Source organism: Wickerhamomyces ciferrii, contig 00029, assembly GCF_000313485.1.
Source record: "Wickerhamomyces ciferrii WGS project CAIF00000000 data, strain NRRL Y-1031 F-60-10, contig 00029, whole genome shotgun sequence".
Lineage (NCBI taxonomy): Eukaryota > Fungi > Ascomycota > Saccharomycetes > Phaffomycetales > Wickerhamomycetaceae > Hansenula > Hansenula ciferrii.
Genome location: NW_011887711.1, coordinates 177241 through 196320, shown reverse-complemented (window position 1 = coordinate 196320; position 19080 = coordinate 177241). Strand labels below are relative to the sequence as shown.

Here is a 19080-nt window from a genome sequence, read left to right as displayed (position 1 = left end):
CTTTTAAAATTGAAGCGCTAAATTCAATTCCATGCTTGGGGAGAACCGGGAACTCAACATATTTTTGAAGCCGGAATTTACCTTATCGGGTAACTCATCATGCTGACAGATAAATTTGATTCAATTTTATACGATAATCAAATAAGCTACGAAAGTATACGATGAAAAAAAAGTTGCTTCCATCTATATTTATCAAGTATTTACCAAAAAAACATTAACTTAACCTCCATTTCTTCCCTCAACAACCAGTCTTGCAAGTCTCTCTGTTGCTATACTTTTGGCAATTTTTTCTCTTTCCTTTAAACGTCTCGCAACAAATTCCTTTTGATCTTTTGTGATTAATACTCTGAGAATAATGTCTTCTGTGAATATCTGGAAATAACTGGTATCCTTATCCGAGGAAGCTATAGCTTGTTTAGTTTCAGCTCTTCTTTTAGCTGAACCATACGCTAAAACTGTCTTACTTCTGGCAATAGTATTTGATCTCTTCTTAGACTTGGATTCAGTGTCATCATCCACAAAATTCTTTTCTCTTATAGCTTTAAGAACAATAGGTGTTAATCTTTCAACCTCTGACTTTAGATCATTGAATCCTCTGTCGTAATATATTGGAATTAACAGCAAAGTTTGATAATGTTCGTTTTTCAAATCTTGAAGTGGAGGACCAGCACCGTCATTATGGAAAAAATCATAGCATAAAGAATTCAACCAAATGAAAACTGTATCAATTTCTGTATGTGAAAGTGCTCTACCAAAACCTGGAACTGTTAAAGAATTTGTAACGTTTGCCATAGCACTTGATATTGAATTTTGCCAAGTAGCATTTGATTTTGCTAAGATGTTTGAATTTTTAACACTTGCTAAAGCTGGTAGTAATAAATTGTCAACTGTAGCCAAAACCAATTTCCAAGCTTGGACCATGATTTCTAAAAGAATATCGTGGTTTAAAATTGTAGCTAAAACTTGTAAATTGGAGTTTAAATAATCAAATAATGGAACAATAGCATCATTTGCATCATCGGGCGTTGGTTTCCTAGTACCATTCCCACAAACAATTTTCAATGTATTTCTTGAAAGTGAATAATTGATAAACTTAGAAAATTTCTCAACGATCAATGCATATGATCTTTCCATTGTACGATTTAAAGATCTATGAGCTCTACCGATACTGAAAATTGCATCATTTTTTTCACTTTCTAATGATATCTCAAAGGTGATTGTACCTTGTATATCTAAATCTCTATTCACTTCTTCTGGTATACCATCTTTTCTAAACTTTTTAGGATCTAATTGCAATAAAGTTCTACCGCATAAATCTTGTGAACCAAATCTTGAGCTATGATCCCAAACAGTAGCTGACACCACTCTAGAACTATCACCCGATGCTTCAATTTCAAATTCCTCATCCCATATTGGATTCAATGTTTTCGGAACAATCTTTGTCTTACCAATTTCTTTCTTCAAATGACCATCAACAAGTGCAACAGACGTGCTTGAAAAACCATCACTACTACATGCTTTAATATTTTCTGCATTTTTGACTCTGATAGTAAAAATATTAGAGAGTGATCTATCGTTTTTGTATTTAGAAGCAGATGCCTTCTTTGATATTTGTTCTGGATCGACTTGATTTTCAAGTTTTGTGAGCAATTTCAACATTTCCGAAAGATTATTTAGTATAACACATGTACTACTTTGGAAATTGAATGGTTCTGGAACTGATTCTCTCGTTGAGTTCGAAACAGCAGCTTTCATTTCACTGAACAGCCAAGCACCACTCTTTCTATTTTGATCTTTTGTAGCAGATGATGCAGTGGCTGGAACTTCTTTCAAATCATCTATAACCAAATTCATAGTTCTAGCAGCATAATATACTAGTGAATCTGACACAGACTTTAGTAGTTTTGTATAAATTTCAGCTAATTGTGTTTCATTTTGCCAATCATAATTTCTAAACATATTGAAAGATTCATTGATCATTTTGAAAATGTCCAGCACCGATGAACTATAACCTTGTCCAGATTCAATATCTAGAGGTTCGAAATTATCTTGTTGAATAGCTTGTTGAACAACTTCATGCATTTTTCTTGAAGTAATAGTGCACAATTCATCAAGATATTTGTAAAAGAAATCTTCCAAATTAAGTGAAAACTTCAAATTTCTAGGAGAAACTTGATCAAAGAGATCCTTCAAGTACCTAAGTTCTTGATATGTCTCTAAAGCATCTGCATAATTAACAGCTTTTCCACTTTTAACTGAATAATGTTCGATATGCGCCAGCATGTTGGAGACATCTTCTGAAAACAATTTAATAAATAAAAAGCTGACTTCATTAGGAATGTAAATTTCATCAAAAAGAGGTTTTGGGAATTTCTTTTGTAGTGTTTGTGCTTGCTTGTAAATATTTTCAGATACTTCTTTAACATGAATCAGATCTAAGCTGCTATCCGTGGGTATGATTCTCAGCAACTCAATATATTTCTTTTCTGTAGACGCCAATAACGTATTTTTCAATCGTTTCATCCATTTCTGCGGTAGTCCTGATTTTATAATTATTGGATATAGTGGATCCGGGGCAACATAAGTATAGTATACTCTTAATATTGGTGTAAGTTTTGGTGCCTTTTGGCCAAACATTGTAGGTATTAAAAATCTAATAGAAGCCATGATTTGAATATAAGTGTTGGATAAATTTGTGATCCACAACCTTTTGTCAGGTTTTGACCAGCTGGGAATATCATCGTTACCTAACAATCTTGAGAAAACACCAAACAGATATTCTGTAGTATCAACAGGTAAATCATTGTTTGGCGTTTTAAGAATTGACATATGTGCTGCTTGATATAATATACTAGCTTGTGAAATTGGATGGATTCTCCAATATCTGCAACATTTTTCCACTATATTTTGACATGTATTAGATATCAAACCTTCTTGGTTATTATCTCTTTCATATTCCAATATTCTAGCTAGTAATTCTTGCAAAGCAGTTCTTGGGGTTTCCGGAATAAATTTGAAGTCTGAGCCATGTTGAAGATTTTTTTGAACATTGACCAATGGTATGCTATTTATAACGGTAGTTAACTCTTTCTCTTCAGATTTTTTCCAGGCGAAATACGCATCATGTGAGTCAAAACTATCAGGGTTAAAATACCTTTCATTCGATTTCAATTGTGACAGTAACTTATTCAAATCAGAATACAAATATGTCTCTGTGGAGATATCCTTCAATCGAATAATGTCTTGTTGTAATCTAACTTCATCAATTTGAAATAATGAACCTAATAGTTGCGCACTTGAAATTTCAGTTAAACGATATGATGGCTTAATATATGTGACTTCATTACTTTTAGTTGTTGCAGATTTGGCTGAAGCCTTCAATGAGCTTCTATAATCTTCCAATTTCCTTATTGAGACTTCACTGTTTTTTTGAGTTCTTAGTATACTCATAAGAATATTTATGAATACATTTGTCTGGTGATAAACATCAGTCTTGATATCTGATTTTCCAGTAAATAATTGAATTTCTTTAGTAGCAAGTCTTACAAACAATACCGTCAATTCTTCAGCTTTTGCAGGGGGTATGGATTTTGGATTCAAAAGTTCATTATAAAGATGCAATAGACACCTTTTGGATAGAGGGTCAGTAATTGATTTATCTTTCCCAACAGCGATATCACCAAGTTGTTTCTTCAATGTTGAGATTGTGTCCTTTGGTAAGTATTCTGGATCAGCATCTTTACCACTGCTATGGAACCAAGAATGTTTACTTGGTGATTTGTCTCTTTTTGCTGGCGCTGATGATTTAGTTGGTGTACTCGGAATTGGCGATAGTCTATCAGCACTTGATGGCTTTGATCTAACTGTGAAACGCGGCTCACTCTTGTATTCAAAAAGAATAACCTTCAGAACAGCTTCATAAACTTCTTGTGGGTCTATTTCACTGATTTTTGGCTCAGTTTGGTGATCAAGTGATATGGTGGACCCTAAAGAGAAGTTGGAATTTGTAGAGGCGACACTAGCCACTCTGCTATTAGTGGGTTTACCTCTAGCCTCTGCCTGAACCCTAGCAATGTCTCTTGACTGCATTTCAACAGCTCAATCTTTATATAACAAATTATCTCTTGTTGAGAATGTCTTTAGCTTTGGTGTCAGATGTCACTGATATTGTTTACACATTTACGCTTCAAACATTTGTTAGCGTTTCCTGAAATTTAATAAATCCGTGGTATTCGCACGTAAAACTGACAGCATTGGAGTCTACAAAAATGCGTAAAACAACGACAAAAACACATTATTCGTTCATTATAAAAGGGTTGATATTGACATCTGAATGTTTTGGGAAAGAATTCATTTGAATTCTATTTCTATATAAAATTAAGCTCATTAACTCTAGAATATTTGTCCCGTAAAAAAACTAAAAAATTATAGCAGCTTACAGAATACATTTGATTCAACTGGAAACTATTCATCATCTTTGTATAAATGTTGACTTAACACTTTGTTTAGCTGAAACATTGTGACTTTTTTCCCGAATACACCTTGCATCTTATCATCACATAAAATTTCTCTTTTGTCATTAGGATTCTGCAAATCATTTTCTTTAACATATTCCCAAACTTTTTTAACAACTTGAGTACGTGGTAATTTTTGTTCTCCTAGAAATTCAGCCAATTTTGGACTAAGGTTCAATGATAATGCTGCAATAGAGTTACCAGACGGACTAACCGGTTTACGTGGTTTCTTCGGTTTTGTGACTTTTGAGGAACTAGCGTTACTTTTTCTCTTTATTCTTCCTGAACCACTTTCTTTCTGGAGTTTAGCAGCAAGTTCAGCATCATCTTCCATCTGTTTTCTAGTGGAAGTTCTTTCATCCATTAAATTATGATATCTTTCCAATATTAAGTCACTCATCTTTTTTTTATCATCACCTTCAAATTTTACCACAAATAACTCTTGTAATGCATTTCTTATTCTTTTGATCGAAACCTGTTCTAAATCTGCAACACTCAAAATGGCCTTTGTACATTGTTAGTATAACTAAAGATCCCATTCACGAACAGTAATATTTGGATACATACGTCTATTGTTGGTATATATGGTTCCCCATCAAAGTCAGTCATTTTGTATCAATTCTTTTTCTTGTTTCAACTATATTTTAACCAAACCCAAGTCAGTTAACATCAACAAATGTAATTCTACTTATTCACTAGTTATAGGATCCGATCTAGCCTTCTGATCACCAACTCGTTATCGTTTTTGATCCTGAATATTTGATCGGTCACTTTGGTGATAAAAGCACTAAGCAAAAAAAAGAAAATTATACCCGCGAAAATTTTAATGGGTACAATTAACAAATAAAGTACACTACAAAAGACTTTAAAACAACCGATTGAAATGATTTATTATATCCCTATTTTGAGTAGTGAATGCAAAAGACAATTTAATTAATATACAAATAGTTTATTTATGTGTTTATTTAGCGTTTTTCAAGTTACGTTTTTGTTGTAACTCATTCTTTTTGATAAGTCTCTTTCTTTCTGCTCTGTGTAATGATCTTGGATCAATTAATTCATCTGTTTTTGGTTTTTTGGTCTTGACTTCATCATCTTCAACTAACCATTGATCTTCAAGAGCTTTGTTTTTACCTTTGTAACCCCATTTTGGAACCCATTCACGACTTTCTTCATCATAAACCAATTTACCTGATTTTTCTTTAGCTTGAATACCTTTTCTGGCAGCAAATTGTTCCCATTTGGTTGGTTCCTTTGGTTTTGGTAATGGCTTTTCTCTTGGTAATTCTGTAGTTGGTGGTGGAAGTTGAACTAATGTTATACTTGAAGATTGACCATTTGATCCATTACTTTCAGTTGTGGTTTTGATTGGTAATGATAATATTTGATTTATAAGAAGTTGAGCGTTATCTCTTGAGACTGATTTAATATATTCTTCACGGTCTGGATTATTGACTGATAATTGTTCATTCTCTATAGCATTTGAATCAAAAACTGCTAAGTTACCTAAATCATATGTAACTGGGATTAGTTTTTCAACAGTGACTGGTTTACTAAAAGTTCAGTTAGCTAATGTAAAAACGTAAAATAAAATGGTTATGACAAACTCACAGTTTCTTTTCTTCTGACATCATTTCTAATTTATTATGAAGTATCTTATTTACTTAAAAGTATGAATTCTTTAAAGTTATCTATTAATCTTTTGCGATGAGATGCAAAATAAATTTTTTATTAGGTCGCGCGAAAAAAAAAAAAAAACTATAATTGGTTCGAGCAACCCAAATATAAAGTCAAACTCCAGGTCAAAATTCTTAGGCAATTTACTAAAAGATGTATTCTACTACAGTTGTCTCGTAATTAAACAAATTACATATTCATTAAAAGGTTTCTAATAAGTACCAAAAAGTTTCCTAATAACTCTGCTTGGATAAATCCGTATAGCAGCATCGATGTTCTTGTCTTTATATTCAGGGTGTATAGAGGATAGATGATCAGTTGTAAATTCTTCCAGGGCCTTTCTTGTATGATGTCTAGCAATTGTATGAAGTTCTATTATATCAAAATTATCACCAGGCTTTAATGCTCCTTCCGCAACTAAGTCTTCGTATTGTTCAACTTGTCTTTCACCAGCCAACATCTTGAACCATTGGGTTATGGTTTTATGATATGATAAGACTATTGTATGTAAAAAGTCATCTAGATATTTGATCAATGAAGGAACTTCATCTATGATTTGATTTTCAATTAAAATATACTCTTGAGCTTCCTTTTGTGTAGATCCTTTGTTCTGTATTTGTTGAGGCATCTTAAATGATGATTTTTCTTTATTCATATAGTTAATATATGCAGCTCTATAGGCACTATGTTTGTTGATATTGGTTCTTGCCGTTTCACAAAGCTCCAAAGCCATATCCAGAGCCTTCAATATTCCATTTTTTATTTCATTAACTGTCAAAAGTGTTTTTGATCTTTGGTCTTTCAGTTTACTGCTATAAGATGAATAAATTGATTTAATATAATGATCATCCACCGTGGAGTCACCATATTCCATGAAAACTCTCCAACTTTCAGCTAAAATCAAATGATCATCTAGGAAACATGATAAAGTAGGTAATGTTTCAACAATACCATTTTTCAGATTCTTCAAGTTAGTATACTTTATTTTGAAATCTTTTATAATATTCAAGTATTCATCACGTCTACTTGAAGGAAGTCTTTCTAGAGTAGAGCTAGTAGTTGTAAAGTCTCCAATAGTTTCAGCACCATCTTGTGATCCAGGAGATGTCGAAGTAGCATTGTTTATAATTTCAAGAATTTTCTCAACATGTTCTTTAGCATCACATAATTTTTGAATATTTTCAAATGAAACATCATCACAAGAATTGTTGATCAAAGCATCAATCATAAGTGGATATTTAGCAATTCTTTGGATAGGTTTTATTAATAACGACTCAAAATCCCAACATTCTGATTTAGATTTTGCAAGAAAAGCACATTCTTCAAGCCATTTGCTAACTTTTGGACCATTAAAGTTGGTACATCTATTAAGTTCTTGCATTTGAGTTTTATGATTTTGTGCATATGATAAATAAGCAATCTTCAATCTGTTTAGTTGGTTATCAAATAGTTCACCAATATCAATGTTTTCAACCAATGAAGATGAGATTTGTTCACCAGTTGTTCCATCATCATTGAAAGCACCTTGAGCTTCCCTTTTAATGGCCTTTTTCAATTCCTTAACCAATAAATGACTCAAGTCTATCAATGTATCAATGTTTGCAAATATAACAGCTTGTTCTTGTTTATTCAATATATTTTTGTATTTTCTAGAGTTGTTTAACAAAGATCTGTAAACACTATTAATCAAACTCAAGTCAGAATAGTACTTGATTTCTGTATCTATAAGCTCTTTCAGTGCTTTTCTATATTTGCTATCTGTAATTTCCACATTCAATAACCCTTTTTTAGCTTTTGACTCATCTAAATATTTGTCTTCAAATAAGTCATCGAAATGTTCATTTCCAATAGGCGAATCAACTTTCTTGTTACTTTTATCTAGCGATTCAAGTCTTGGAGGTGGTAAAGCTAAGTCATCAGCAACTCTTTTTCTTGATTTGTTTACTCTTTCTTGAATCTTTCCAATAGCGTTTGTACCTTTATCACCAGTTGCAGACCACCACAAAGAATCTGCATAAGGATTAGCAACTTGATAATATTCAACTGGATTTCTCTTTGGGAACTCAAATTTAGGGTCTAGAGTTCTATTAATTTCTTCATGATCAGTATCATTTGACGACAGAATGGTGGAGTAATACGATGAAAACTCAGACTCTGGAGAGCTTGGAAAATCATAAGGTGCTGCATTCATTAGTGCCATTTTGAGCTTTTGGAGAGCAAGAATTTGAATTTATTGTTCATTTTAGACGATTTGAAGTGGATTCATTCCAATTTATACCATCTTTAGTCTTTCGTTTGGCTGGTTATCATATATTCTGATGTTTGTTTCGTATCTTCATTATTGTCGGAAATTTGTTTCATCGTTTTTTAAGCAGATTGAAATCTCCGGTACTTAGACAACTCGCATATTGGCACAAAATTAAAGTAGAAAGAAACCTATGGAGAATATTTCAAAGTTGGCCAGAACTAAACCAGTGATCTCATCGTCATGAGTGATTGTAAATCTAGATTGGGAAGTGGTTACTGTGGTTAAAACAACCAAGATCCATGAAAACACAAACAAAACGAAGTTAAGAAACCTATGGAGAATATTTCAAAGCTGGCCAGAACTAAACCAGTGATCTCATCGTCATGAGTGATTGTAAATCTAGATTGGGAAGTGGTTACTGTGGTTAAAACAACCAAGATTCATGAAAACACAAACAAAACGAAGTTTGTTTCATTAGCTATACAGTGTACATTATTAATCGTTTGAGATGAAATAGTTAACGTGATCCATCGCACCTTTACCAAAAAAGTCAGTAACGACCTTGAATCTGTTGTCACTATCTTGTAATGTAGCGTTGAACAAATCGTTTCTTTCACCAATAACTCTTTGACCTTCTCTAATATTTGACACAGTTTCTCTTGCTGGCGTACATTTAGGACATTTATCAACTTCAGCCAAACAGTGCTTATGGTAAGAGTGATGACAAAGGAAATAAACAGTTTCAGAATCTAATTTATTTGAACATGAATCACAGTTGGACGGTTGAATAGTTGTTGGTGTGGATTCTAATACATGAATATCATTTCTCTTCTTTTCTGCTTCTTCTTTATATGATTTAATCAATTTTTCATTTATTTCAATTTCTCTCTTTTCTGTTTCAACGAATTCTAAGATGTAATCTTTAACAAGTTCAATAGTTGCAACTTTATTAACACTTAATGCTTGTATTATTTCCAAAGGTGTCAATATTCTATCATTCTTGATCTTATCTAGAACAGCTTTAAATTTTTCTGGTCCAACTTTCTCGAGAATTTCTTCATCTGATGTATAGAACATCAATGCTAATGGGTATAATTCAGGTTCCTTTTCACCATATTTATTTAATACATCAACAGCACCAGGGACATCGCCTTGTGCAACACAAGATCTGAATAAATCAATTTCAAATCCAGGACCATTTCTAGCAGCGATTTGACCTTCGTCGAAATCAAATATATTTGAGATCAATAGTATAGTCGTAGAGTCAATTAAACCTTCATTTTCTTTGACCAAACTAACAGCTTTGTTTTCCCATTCTTTTTCAACATTTTCATCTTCTGAACCATTCCCTAAAGTTAAGTACAATTCGTACAAAGTGTTTAAAATGTCTTTCTTGTCTTTAGTATCACCTTCAAACTTGTCAAAACTTTCAGCACATGCTTCCAAAAAGATGACAAACTCATTGGGTCTATTGACAAATGACGGGAAAATTATTCTTGGTTTTGGTGGTTGATAAGTAGGTTCATCACCATTTGAAAATTTTTGTGGTAAATGATCATCAGAGCTCGAGGCAGTCAATGTATTAGCGGCACTAGACATATAACTAACAAATGTTTTATAACTCTGAAGAAGAACTGGTCTTTCACTTGTATCAGCATCAATGACTTTGGTATTGGAAGAAGTATCGGGCTTATATTTTCCTGTGAAAACATCAATAAGAAGAGCAGTGGTGGCATTTGGGATTGATTCAAGTAATAATCTTGCATATTCAACCAAGATTCTTAAAGTCTCCTCAACAGGTAATGTTTTGATATATTGAATAGCAGATTGTGAATCATGAAGATCCCTCAATAAAATATCAACAGCTAATGATGAATATGATGAATTTTGTGCTAATCTCGAGGCATGTGATAATAAGTTTGTTTCCCTGCAAAGTTCAACAACTATATCCAAGTCAAAATCAACCCTTGCAAAATCATTTGAATCAGTGTCATACTTGTCAATGAAAACATTCAACTTTTCAACATCTTTGAGTTTACAATACGTGCATAACAACAAAGTAACATGTTCTTTAGTTGATAACCTTTGATTCAACATTTCTTCTAGAAATCTAGCCAAATTTTGTACTTCTTTACTGTCTTTATATTTCTTTATAACTTCACTTGTGTTCCCCAAGCTTAAAGTTTGAATATATTGATCCATTGCTTCTGTTGTTTCATTTTTGGAATATAAGTAATCTCCATATTTTCTCTTTATATCAAGTAATGCACTTTCACTAACGCTTCCTTTTGCAAGATCAATAGCAACCTGGTATAAGTCACGCTTCACAACTATTCCTAATTGCTCCTCCAAGTCCTTTTCATGGAACTTATACAAGATACCATCTGTTGATAATATGAAAATATCACCCCATAATGCAAATATATCATTAACTGTTGAAGCAATCGTATAAGTAAATGAAATCAATTTTTGTTCAATATCAGCAATGATGATCTTTGTAGGCTCAGAATAACCATTCAACATAAGACTTGAACTTGTTGAAGTATTAGAAGTCACAATTAGAATATATTTCCCAAACTTATGGATTTTTTTCTTCGGCATATCTAAAGATATAGTATATGAAGCACCACTAGTATCATAAAATACCAAACCTTCAGTTCTACCAACAATCAAATTATCGTTTTCAATATCTACTGTGCCCAAATCTGCTCCTTTTGATTTTTCTAACCATCTTTCTGCTTTACTATGATTACCTCCAATCGTGGGTACTGTTATTATCTTAGCTGTGGTTGTAATATATAGTAAAGGATCATAATTATTCCCAGGAATGATTTCTAAGCCAGTTATAGGATCAGATGATTTGTATGCAATTGTTTGACTTGATCCCCTATCTCTTAGCAAATCACCTCTTACTAAAACAACATTCCCATTAGCGTAACCAAATGCCAATATGGAAAAATTACTAGCAAATGTGAATGAAGTTAACGGATATGAATTATTACCATTTTTAACATGAACCATGGTATGATATGAAGCATCATCTATTTTATTTGATGGTCTTGTGATGATTTTATTTATTGACCAAAGTTTCATTATTGATGGCTGGCCTTGTCTTTCGGCAACAGAAACGAAAAAATCTGTACCCTCAACATATCTTAAGTAAGTTATACTCCATCCTTCTTGATAAGCACTAAATGATTTGATGAGTTTAAGATCCTTATCAATGAATTTTATGACATAGTTGCTTGTTGATATTAATAAATAATCTGGAGTTGGGCAAATAGCTGTTAAACTTGGATCGGAATATAAAGGTTCTTCAGTACCGAAACTTGGATCCCTAATGGGTATTGATTCAAAGAACTGGAATTGCCTCCAAGACATTGAGACCTTTGCGATAGACGGGTAGTTAGATTGGATAATGTATTGGTTTTAATCAAACTGACTTCAAGTGACATTTACATTTCCTTGATTACTAGCGAAATCTCGGTGTCAAAAACAATACATAGAACTTAGTGACACGGGATCATGACAGAGCAGAATTTTGGGATATGAGATAAAATTATCGATTCACTACATTTATATAAAAAGGTTTATTTTATTGGACATATTATATTGAATTCAGTTAGAGCAGCTATACTTTGAACGATTGTGATCTCTCCATTGACAAGTCATTGAACTCAAAATCCTGATAACTTTTCCCAAATCTATTTATCAGCAGATAGACTAACAGCAGTACTTTATATCTGAAAGTACATTATAAAAACCTATTTTTCTAAACCAAAGATTCATTCAGCTTCTCAGATCGAACGCTTTGTCGATTTATGCTTGTTTGAGGTCTCGATCTCGATGGATGGTGTGATGCTATTGAATGTCTCGATTTTGGTGGTGAAGGAGATCCTGAAGAATCCGTTGACAATGACAGGGATGAACCGTTAAACTCAATATCACTAGCCCTACTATCGTAATCATAGTCATTATCTTCTGGTACTTTCCAAAATGAATGCTGCCCATTCTTTCCACGATTCCCAATTCTTCTTGGAGGTAATGCCATACCAGCAAGTGATAAGTTTCTGAAATCTGGGAAATACATATGATAACCAAGATATCCACTCCCTAAACCGATTAATGAGCCGATAAATATATCAACAAAAGAATGTCTATTGTCTGATATTCTTGTAGCAGTCATGAATGTTGAAATGAAAAATGGAAGATAAGCACTAATTGTTTTGAAAGAGTTTCCTCGTTCATCAAAAACTTTTATACGACTTGATGTAATGAAAAAACTGAACAGTGCTGATGCAAAGGATGTGGATGCATGTCCTGATGGGAAACTTCTAAAACCATCATTTATGTCTCCAATATTTCTATTCCCACAAATACCAACATTTGAAAGATGACCATAAGGTGGTAAAGCATAATTTGTTGGTAAACAACGCTGTAGAAGATCCGGTCTTGGTGAACCAACAACATTTTTCAAAATAGAAACAATAACTGCCTGATATGTATGTATTGCTAATAAAGATAATAAAGCAGAATGAATATTCCAAATTTTTCTTGCAGAACTTTTTCTTGCAAAACCAAACATCAAAATAACTTGAGCAATTGGAACAGCAATAGAAACCACCATTAGCAGCAACCTTCCGACAAGATTGTCTTGTTCACGATAAAAGGTGAATGATATTTTATCATCAGCTAATGAAAATTCAGTGTAACGTGGTGCTGTGTCCAACCTGTAAATTAATGAGCCTATTGTGAGCACACTTATATGATCATTAGTAACTTGAACCTCCATAAAGAAAAAATTAAAAAGCATATCACTCACGTATAAAGAATCCAATCCAGTAAATAAGAAAGGGTACTAAACCCTGAAACCTTATAATGATTAACTTTAAAGAAGAAATCCTTCTTGAAAACCGACATTAACCACCGTAAATTCTTGCCCCTTTACTTCAACACTTCAAATAGCTCACCTTGGAAGTATTCAACATCATGGTAATGATTCTTTGTCATCCAAGTTTTAGGGTGTCTTTCACTAAACTTTCGATCGAATTGGTTTTGTGTCAGAAGTAATTTAAAAATCTGATACATACTGTGTACTTTATTAGACTACTTTATATTGACACGTCACGATCCTATACTAAAAATGACAGTCTAACCCGCAAAAGGGTATAAACTGGGGAGGAACTTCAGAATTAACAATACCATGAACTTTTCAAACATAACAACATAATTGGAAACATTCAAAGAGGTCAAAGAGATACTAATCAAAATGGTTGAAACTAAAACTTATGCTGGATGGGCTTCCGTCGGTATGTTCTCTTTCTTTTTTTTCCCATTACATTATAATGCCCCACTCATTTTGGTGATTCTTAACTAACTTCAACTAGGTGTATTGGTCAGAGCTTTTCAACTAGGTATCCTTCGTAAACCATTCAATTACAACAACATGGGATATGTTTATTCTGCTGCATTATGGACTTTTTTCGGTCATCTGTTCACAAAAGGGGTTGAAAGTCAAGATGCTTTATTACAAGATCGTGTTGATAAATTGAAAGCTGCTAGAGCTGCTAGAGCTGCTAGACATTCAGCTGCAACTCCAGCATCTGAGAATTAAACCGAATAGAATTCTCTACTGCAAGAACTTATTTATTATTTATTTATTCATATTTATTTGAGTCTATTTATTCATATACTTTATTTATTTTTCTTTGATCTTTCAACCGTAGCTTTGAGATCTCGGATAGCCTGACGCCTACAAAACATGTTTTTCAAAACGTTCCCAAAAATTCGTGTGATTTTGACAAAACGAAAAATGAGTTGAAAATGGCAAATTCTATGTCCATTTTGTCGAGAACACCACGGAGCACTTATTTACTGTTCCTATACATTCATAACAGAAACCAATCTAAGAAACAACACAAATAAAAGATGTCTTTTGTTGATCAATTACCAGCTGAATTGAAGACTGATATTTTGAGAATATCAGGTATGTTTTACTTCGTTTTATGCTTCGATTTTCAATTGTTTTGTTTAGGTGAATACGAGTTTCAATGTTTCGCGTCACTTTAGTATATAAAACATTTGGAACCTTTTGATGAAGAATATCATAACTAACTAGAACTATCAATAGAAACAAATGATGAGGCATTGAAAGTGTTTCAAGATTTATACGATTTTTTAACAACAGATTCCAACAAAAAGAGAAAAGTTCCACAACAACAACAAGATGATGATGATAAAGATATTTATGAAGTTGATTCAATAGATCCTGGTACTATAATATTTCAAATAAAGGAATTATCATTCCAATCTCCATTAAGAAAGAAGCTAAATCTAACGTTTTCTATATCTCCAATAACCCAAAAACCAATTCTTTCTATTGGAAAATCAAATCAAGATAAACCAGATTTAGTTATTGATGAATTAAATAATAAAAACATTAAATTTTCAACATTTTTACCAGTACCAGAAAAGAAAAATTTGTTATATTTTGTTATATTTTATGAAAAAAATTTAGGTGATTCTTTTAATAATGAACCTATTGTATTGACATTAAATCAAGATCAAGTTAATAAACAATTGATTAGTGAAAAAATTATCAAAGAGAATGATGATTTCAAAATTTATATTCAACGTCAAGCTGCTGTTTCAGGGTTCAAAATCGTTGATACATTCCAAAATGGATTGAATTCATTTTTCGTTTCAGCTCATAGAGGTACAAAAGAAGGTCTATTATATTTCTTACCAAATCATATATTATTTGGTTTTAAAAAACCAATTTTATTATTTGATTCCCAAAATATTGATTCAATTTCATATTCATCAATTACAAGAGTTACATTCAATGTTACATTAGTCTTAAAAGATGGTGAAAAATTTGAATTCAGTATGATTGATCAAAGTGATTTTGCAAATATTGATAATTATATCAAGAATAAAGAAGTTCAAGATAGATCAATGAGTGATGAATTGAAAGCTAAAAAACTTACAAAGAATCAAGATGCATTTGCATTAGCAGAAGCTGAAGGTCAATTACCTGAAGGCGTTGAAGGTGTCGACGACATTCCACATGAAGAGGATGACGATGATGAAAATGATGAAACTTTCCAAGGTGGAGCAGAAATTGATGATACTTCAGATGTTAGTGATGAAGGTTCAGGTTCAGAAGATGGTGAAGAGGAAGATGGGGAAGAAGATGAAGACGATGACGAAGAGGGTGATGAAGATCAAGAGATTGATTTGAACAGTGATGATGATTAGAATAAATTTTATATCTGTATATTATAGATTGATGCATGGTACTTTAATTTTTCAAGATCTAAATTATGCGTTTTAAGTACGACTATACATGGATCACGATGATCATTATTCTACGTCAATTGTTCACCTAACATTGTTTTACAATCTAGTACCCTTTCTTGTTGTGTATAAGGAGTAGGACTCAAAAGCTGCTTAGTTCTAGCTTACCATATGGTTAATATGATTCCATGATTATGTTTCAGCCTTTATTAATGTCGATGTTGCTAGTATTTAACCGTAATCGGGGTTAGAAGATAATAACTAGATCCAGTGATTTACAAATTTCACTTGAGATTGAACACTTATCCAACATTGAACCACACAATTGAACCCTAGCTCTAATTTAAGATCCCTTCTTCACATCACAATTGTATTTACTGGTGACTGTTGTACTTTTCTGTGCCTTATTGTGTTAAAACTTAAAGGCTTAGTTCCTGAATCAAACTTGAGTTTTGGCACTGCTGTATAATTTGTAGGTGAAACGGTGAAACGAGCATTGGACACTTCGAGAAGGCTGATAAAACATCATGATTGGTGGTAGTATTCTGGACAAAGACAAGTGCCCAATTCCGCAAAATAATACACGTACTTTAACATGACATAGAACTAACTCAATTGATCGAATGTTCCATTGAAAGCTAGAAATTACTCCTTTAATTTAGTATCTATAACATATTTGTCCATGTGTTTGTCCCCAAATCTGATTTCAGTTCAGGGACATTTCTTGTATTTGTCTACAAATTAGTTTCGCCTGGATAAATCATAAAACGCGAAATGACGCATGGAAAACCATCACACAATTCGGGGACATTTGGGACAATTTCAACTTGCGGAATTTTAAGTGTGGGATTGAATTTTGTCTTTCATGATCTGTTAAGTTCGAAGATTCAAAATTATATAAAGATGAATTATTCCAGATTTACAATCCTTTCTTCTTCAATTTGGTTTCATCTTCAACTCAATTGAATTTGAATTAGAATTTTAAACAATGTCTGCTAACGATTATTACAACTCAAACGACAACGGTCAACAATACAACTCACAACAAAACCAAGGCCAACAACAACAAGGTGGTGATGGTGAAAGAGGTTTAGGTGCCACTTTAATTGGTGGTGCTGCCGGTGCTTATGGTGGTGGTAAATTAGGCGGTAACCACTCTACTTTAGGTAAAATTGGTGGTGCTATTGTCGGTGCCATTGGTGCCAACAAAGCTGAAGATGCTTGGGAAGACAGAAGAGATGAACGTAAACAAGATCACCAAGGTGGTGGTGGTTTCTTCGGCTTCGGTGGTGATAAAAAAGAAGAACATCATGGTGGTCGTCGTAATGATGAATACAGCTCAGGTGGTTACGGTGGCTCATCAGGTAGAAATGAATATGGCTCATCAGGTAGAGATGAATATGGCTCATCAGGAAGAAACGACTTTGGTGGTTCATCAGGTGGCTACGGTGGTAGAAACGAAGGTGGTTTTGGTGGTAGAAACGAAGGTGGTTTCGGCGGTAGAAACGAAGGTGGATTCGGTGGTCCTGGTGGATTCGGTGGTCCTGGCGGTCCTGGTGGCCACGGTGGTAGACACGAAGGTGGTTTCGGTGGAGGTCGTGATGAGTATGGCGGAAACCAAGGTGGTTATGGTGGTAACCAAGGTGGTTACGGTGGTGGTAACCAAGGTGGTAGATGGTAATCAACTAAAACGTTAGTGTTCTAATTATACCTCAAAACCCAAAACCCAAGATTACCAGCATAATTAATGAATTTATATGAATTTCTCGCCAATAGATTAACAAAATAATGTATATTAGCCAAATCTTTCAACTCTTGATGAGGAGAAGGAATAATTATAATATTACAAAACAACTCCTTTAAATTATATTGGAGATTTTACGATTGAATTATTTTACTAAAATGTAGTACAATTGATCAACTTATTAATTATTTATTCTGCTTATTTACATGATCCAATTATTCTTCTATTATATAATTACCCAATTTATCCATTTTAAGATTTTCGACACCATTTTGCAAAGCATCAATAATTCTTTCATTTTCTGAATCTTCAGCTTCACTATCTTCTTCACTTGTATATTCATCGTCATCATAATCTTCATAATCACCTTCTGAGTAATCATCTTCTTCATCTTCATCTTCGTCTGCTATTTCATCTTCTGCCTCATCTTCAACATCACCACTTCTCATACTTTCAACAGCTTGTTCATAATCTTTATCTTTAGATTTCTTTTTACTAAAACCTGAAGCTTCAACTGCAACATCTAATTCAGCGATTCTTTTAACATCTCTTTTGAAATCTGGATATAAATATTTATAACCTTCACCATAACCATCGGTATCAACCATTGTGGAATCAGTTTCTGGATCATAATTTAGCTTTTTCTTGAAAAATCTTCTAATACAATCAACATCTCTTTTAAAATAAAATTCTGCATCTTGATGTTCAATTGAAATACATTGTGGGAAATCAATAACAATAAAATTATCTTGATATTTATCTAATGCATCTTCATTAATTATAATAATATTAAATTCATTAAAATCACAATGAATTAACCCATTATTTGCCAATTTAACAATAAATTTCATTAAATCTGAATATAATTTCTCTTTGTTTGAATGTTTTCTTAAAGATCTCATTGGGAATCCATCAATCCATTGCATCAAGACAGAATGACGTGAGTAATCATATGGTTCTGGAACCGAAAACCCATGAGTAAATAACGTACTCATAAATTGATATTCTTTATTAGCAGCTAAACTTGATAAATAACTCCAACTACCAGATGATTTATTTCTTAAATAATCACGATTATTTTTAATTGTTTTAAATGAAGTTCTACCAAGACGATGAATTTTTAAAACTTTTTTATGATTTGTTTTATCAACAGCAGAATAAATATCAGATTCTTTACCAACACCAATTGTAGTACCTAATGAATAAATAGTACCTCTATTCAACATTGATTTTAAAGCTAAATAATCATAACCAGTAAATGATATTCTATACCCATCATATTTGGCATTTCTTAATTTTTGAATCAATTTCAATTTAGCAAGATCTGAAATACATCTATTTGTACCACTGATTGATCTTAATCCACCAATTTGATGAATTAATTGCGTTGGAACAACTTCATGGTTACGGGATCCCATTTCAACTGCTGTTAGCACACGGAAATCATCCGGTGTAAGATATCTCATATGTGACGTGTCTAATTTCATTTTGATCTGTTTATATCTAAGATATTCGTTATTAAAACTGAGAGTTATTGATTTGATGTTTTAGTTTCTAATGTTTGACATGTATAATTTTTAGATAACTACAACAGCTCG

At 32.8% G+C, this 19080-nt stretch overlaps 8 protein-coding genes across 8 annotated transcripts; 3 read left to right on the top strand and 5 right to left on the bottom strand.

The window, feature by feature from the left end:
• Window positions 1-219: 219 nt before the first annotated feature.
• On the bottom strand, window positions 220-4089 carry BN7_1390 (uncharacterized protein; the record flags this gene model as incomplete). Its single annotated transcript, XM_011278034.1, has 1 exon — window positions 220-4089. The coding sequence occupies one exon, from the start codon at window positions 4087-4089 to the stop codon at window positions 220-222; it is 3870 nt and encodes a 1289-aa protein (XP_011276336.1).
• A 375-nt stretch (window positions 4090-4464) lies between these two features.
• On the bottom strand, window positions 4465-8391 carry BN7_1389 (Dynamin-binding protein; the record flags this gene model as incomplete). The annotated part of the gene is made up of 3 exons (XM_011278033.1): window positions 4465-5000; window positions 5499-6020; window positions 6414-8391. The coding sequence occupies 3 exons, from the start codon at window positions 8389-8391 to the stop codon at window positions 4465-4467; spliced, it is 3036 nt and encodes a 1011-aa protein (XP_011276335.1).
• A 543-nt stretch (window positions 8392-8934) lies between these two features.
• On the bottom strand, window positions 8935-11820 carry BN7_1388 (tethering complex subunit PEP5; the record flags this gene model as incomplete). Its single annotated transcript, XM_011278032.1, has 1 exon — window positions 8935-11820. One exon carries the CDS (start codon window positions 11818-11820, stop codon window positions 8935-8937), a length of 2886 nt encoding a protein of 961 aa, XP_011276334.1.
• Window positions 11821-12211: 391 nt separating this feature from the next.
• On the bottom strand, window positions 12212-13527 carry BN7_1387 (phosphatase PAP2 family protein; the record flags this gene model as incomplete). Its single annotated transcript, XM_011278031.1, has 2 exons — window positions 12212-13169; window positions 13388-13527. The coding sequence occupies 2 exons, from the start codon at window positions 13525-13527 to the stop codon at window positions 12212-12214; spliced, it is 1098 nt and encodes a 365-aa protein (XP_011276333.1).
• Window positions 13528-13708: 181 nt separating this feature from the next.
• On the top strand, window positions 13709-14053 carry BN7_1386 (uncharacterized protein; the record flags this gene model as incomplete). The annotated part of the gene is made up of 2 exons (XM_011278030.1): window positions 13709-13748; window positions 13842-14053. The coding sequence occupies 2 exons, from the start codon at window positions 13709-13711 to the stop codon at window positions 14051-14053; spliced, it is 252 nt and encodes an 83-aa protein (XP_011276332.1).
• Window positions 14054-14367: 314 nt separating this feature from the next.
• RTT106 (Rtt106p) lies at window positions 14368-15699 on the top strand (the record flags this gene model as incomplete). Its single annotated transcript, XM_011278029.1, has 2 exons — window positions 14368-14425; window positions 14558-15699. The coding sequence occupies 2 exons, from the start codon at window positions 14368-14370 to the stop codon at window positions 15697-15699; spliced, it is 1200 nt and encodes a 399-aa protein (XP_011276331.1).
• Window positions 15700-16726: 1027 nt separating this feature from the next.
• BN7_1384 (uncharacterized protein) lies at window positions 16727-17419 on the top strand (the record flags this gene model as incomplete). Its single annotated transcript, XM_011278028.1, has 1 exon — window positions 16727-17419. One exon carries the CDS (start codon window positions 16727-16729, stop codon window positions 17417-17419), a length of 693 nt encoding a protein of 230 aa, XP_011276330.1.
• A 278-nt stretch (window positions 17420-17697) lies between these two features.
• RIO2 (protein kinase RIO2) lies at window positions 17698-18969 on the bottom strand (the record flags this gene model as incomplete). Its single annotated transcript, XM_011278027.1, has 1 exon — window positions 17698-18969. The coding sequence occupies one exon, from the start codon at window positions 18967-18969 to the stop codon at window positions 17698-17700; it is 1272 nt and encodes a 423-aa protein (XP_011276329.1).
• Between the last annotated feature and the right edge of the window lie 111 nt (window positions 18970-19080).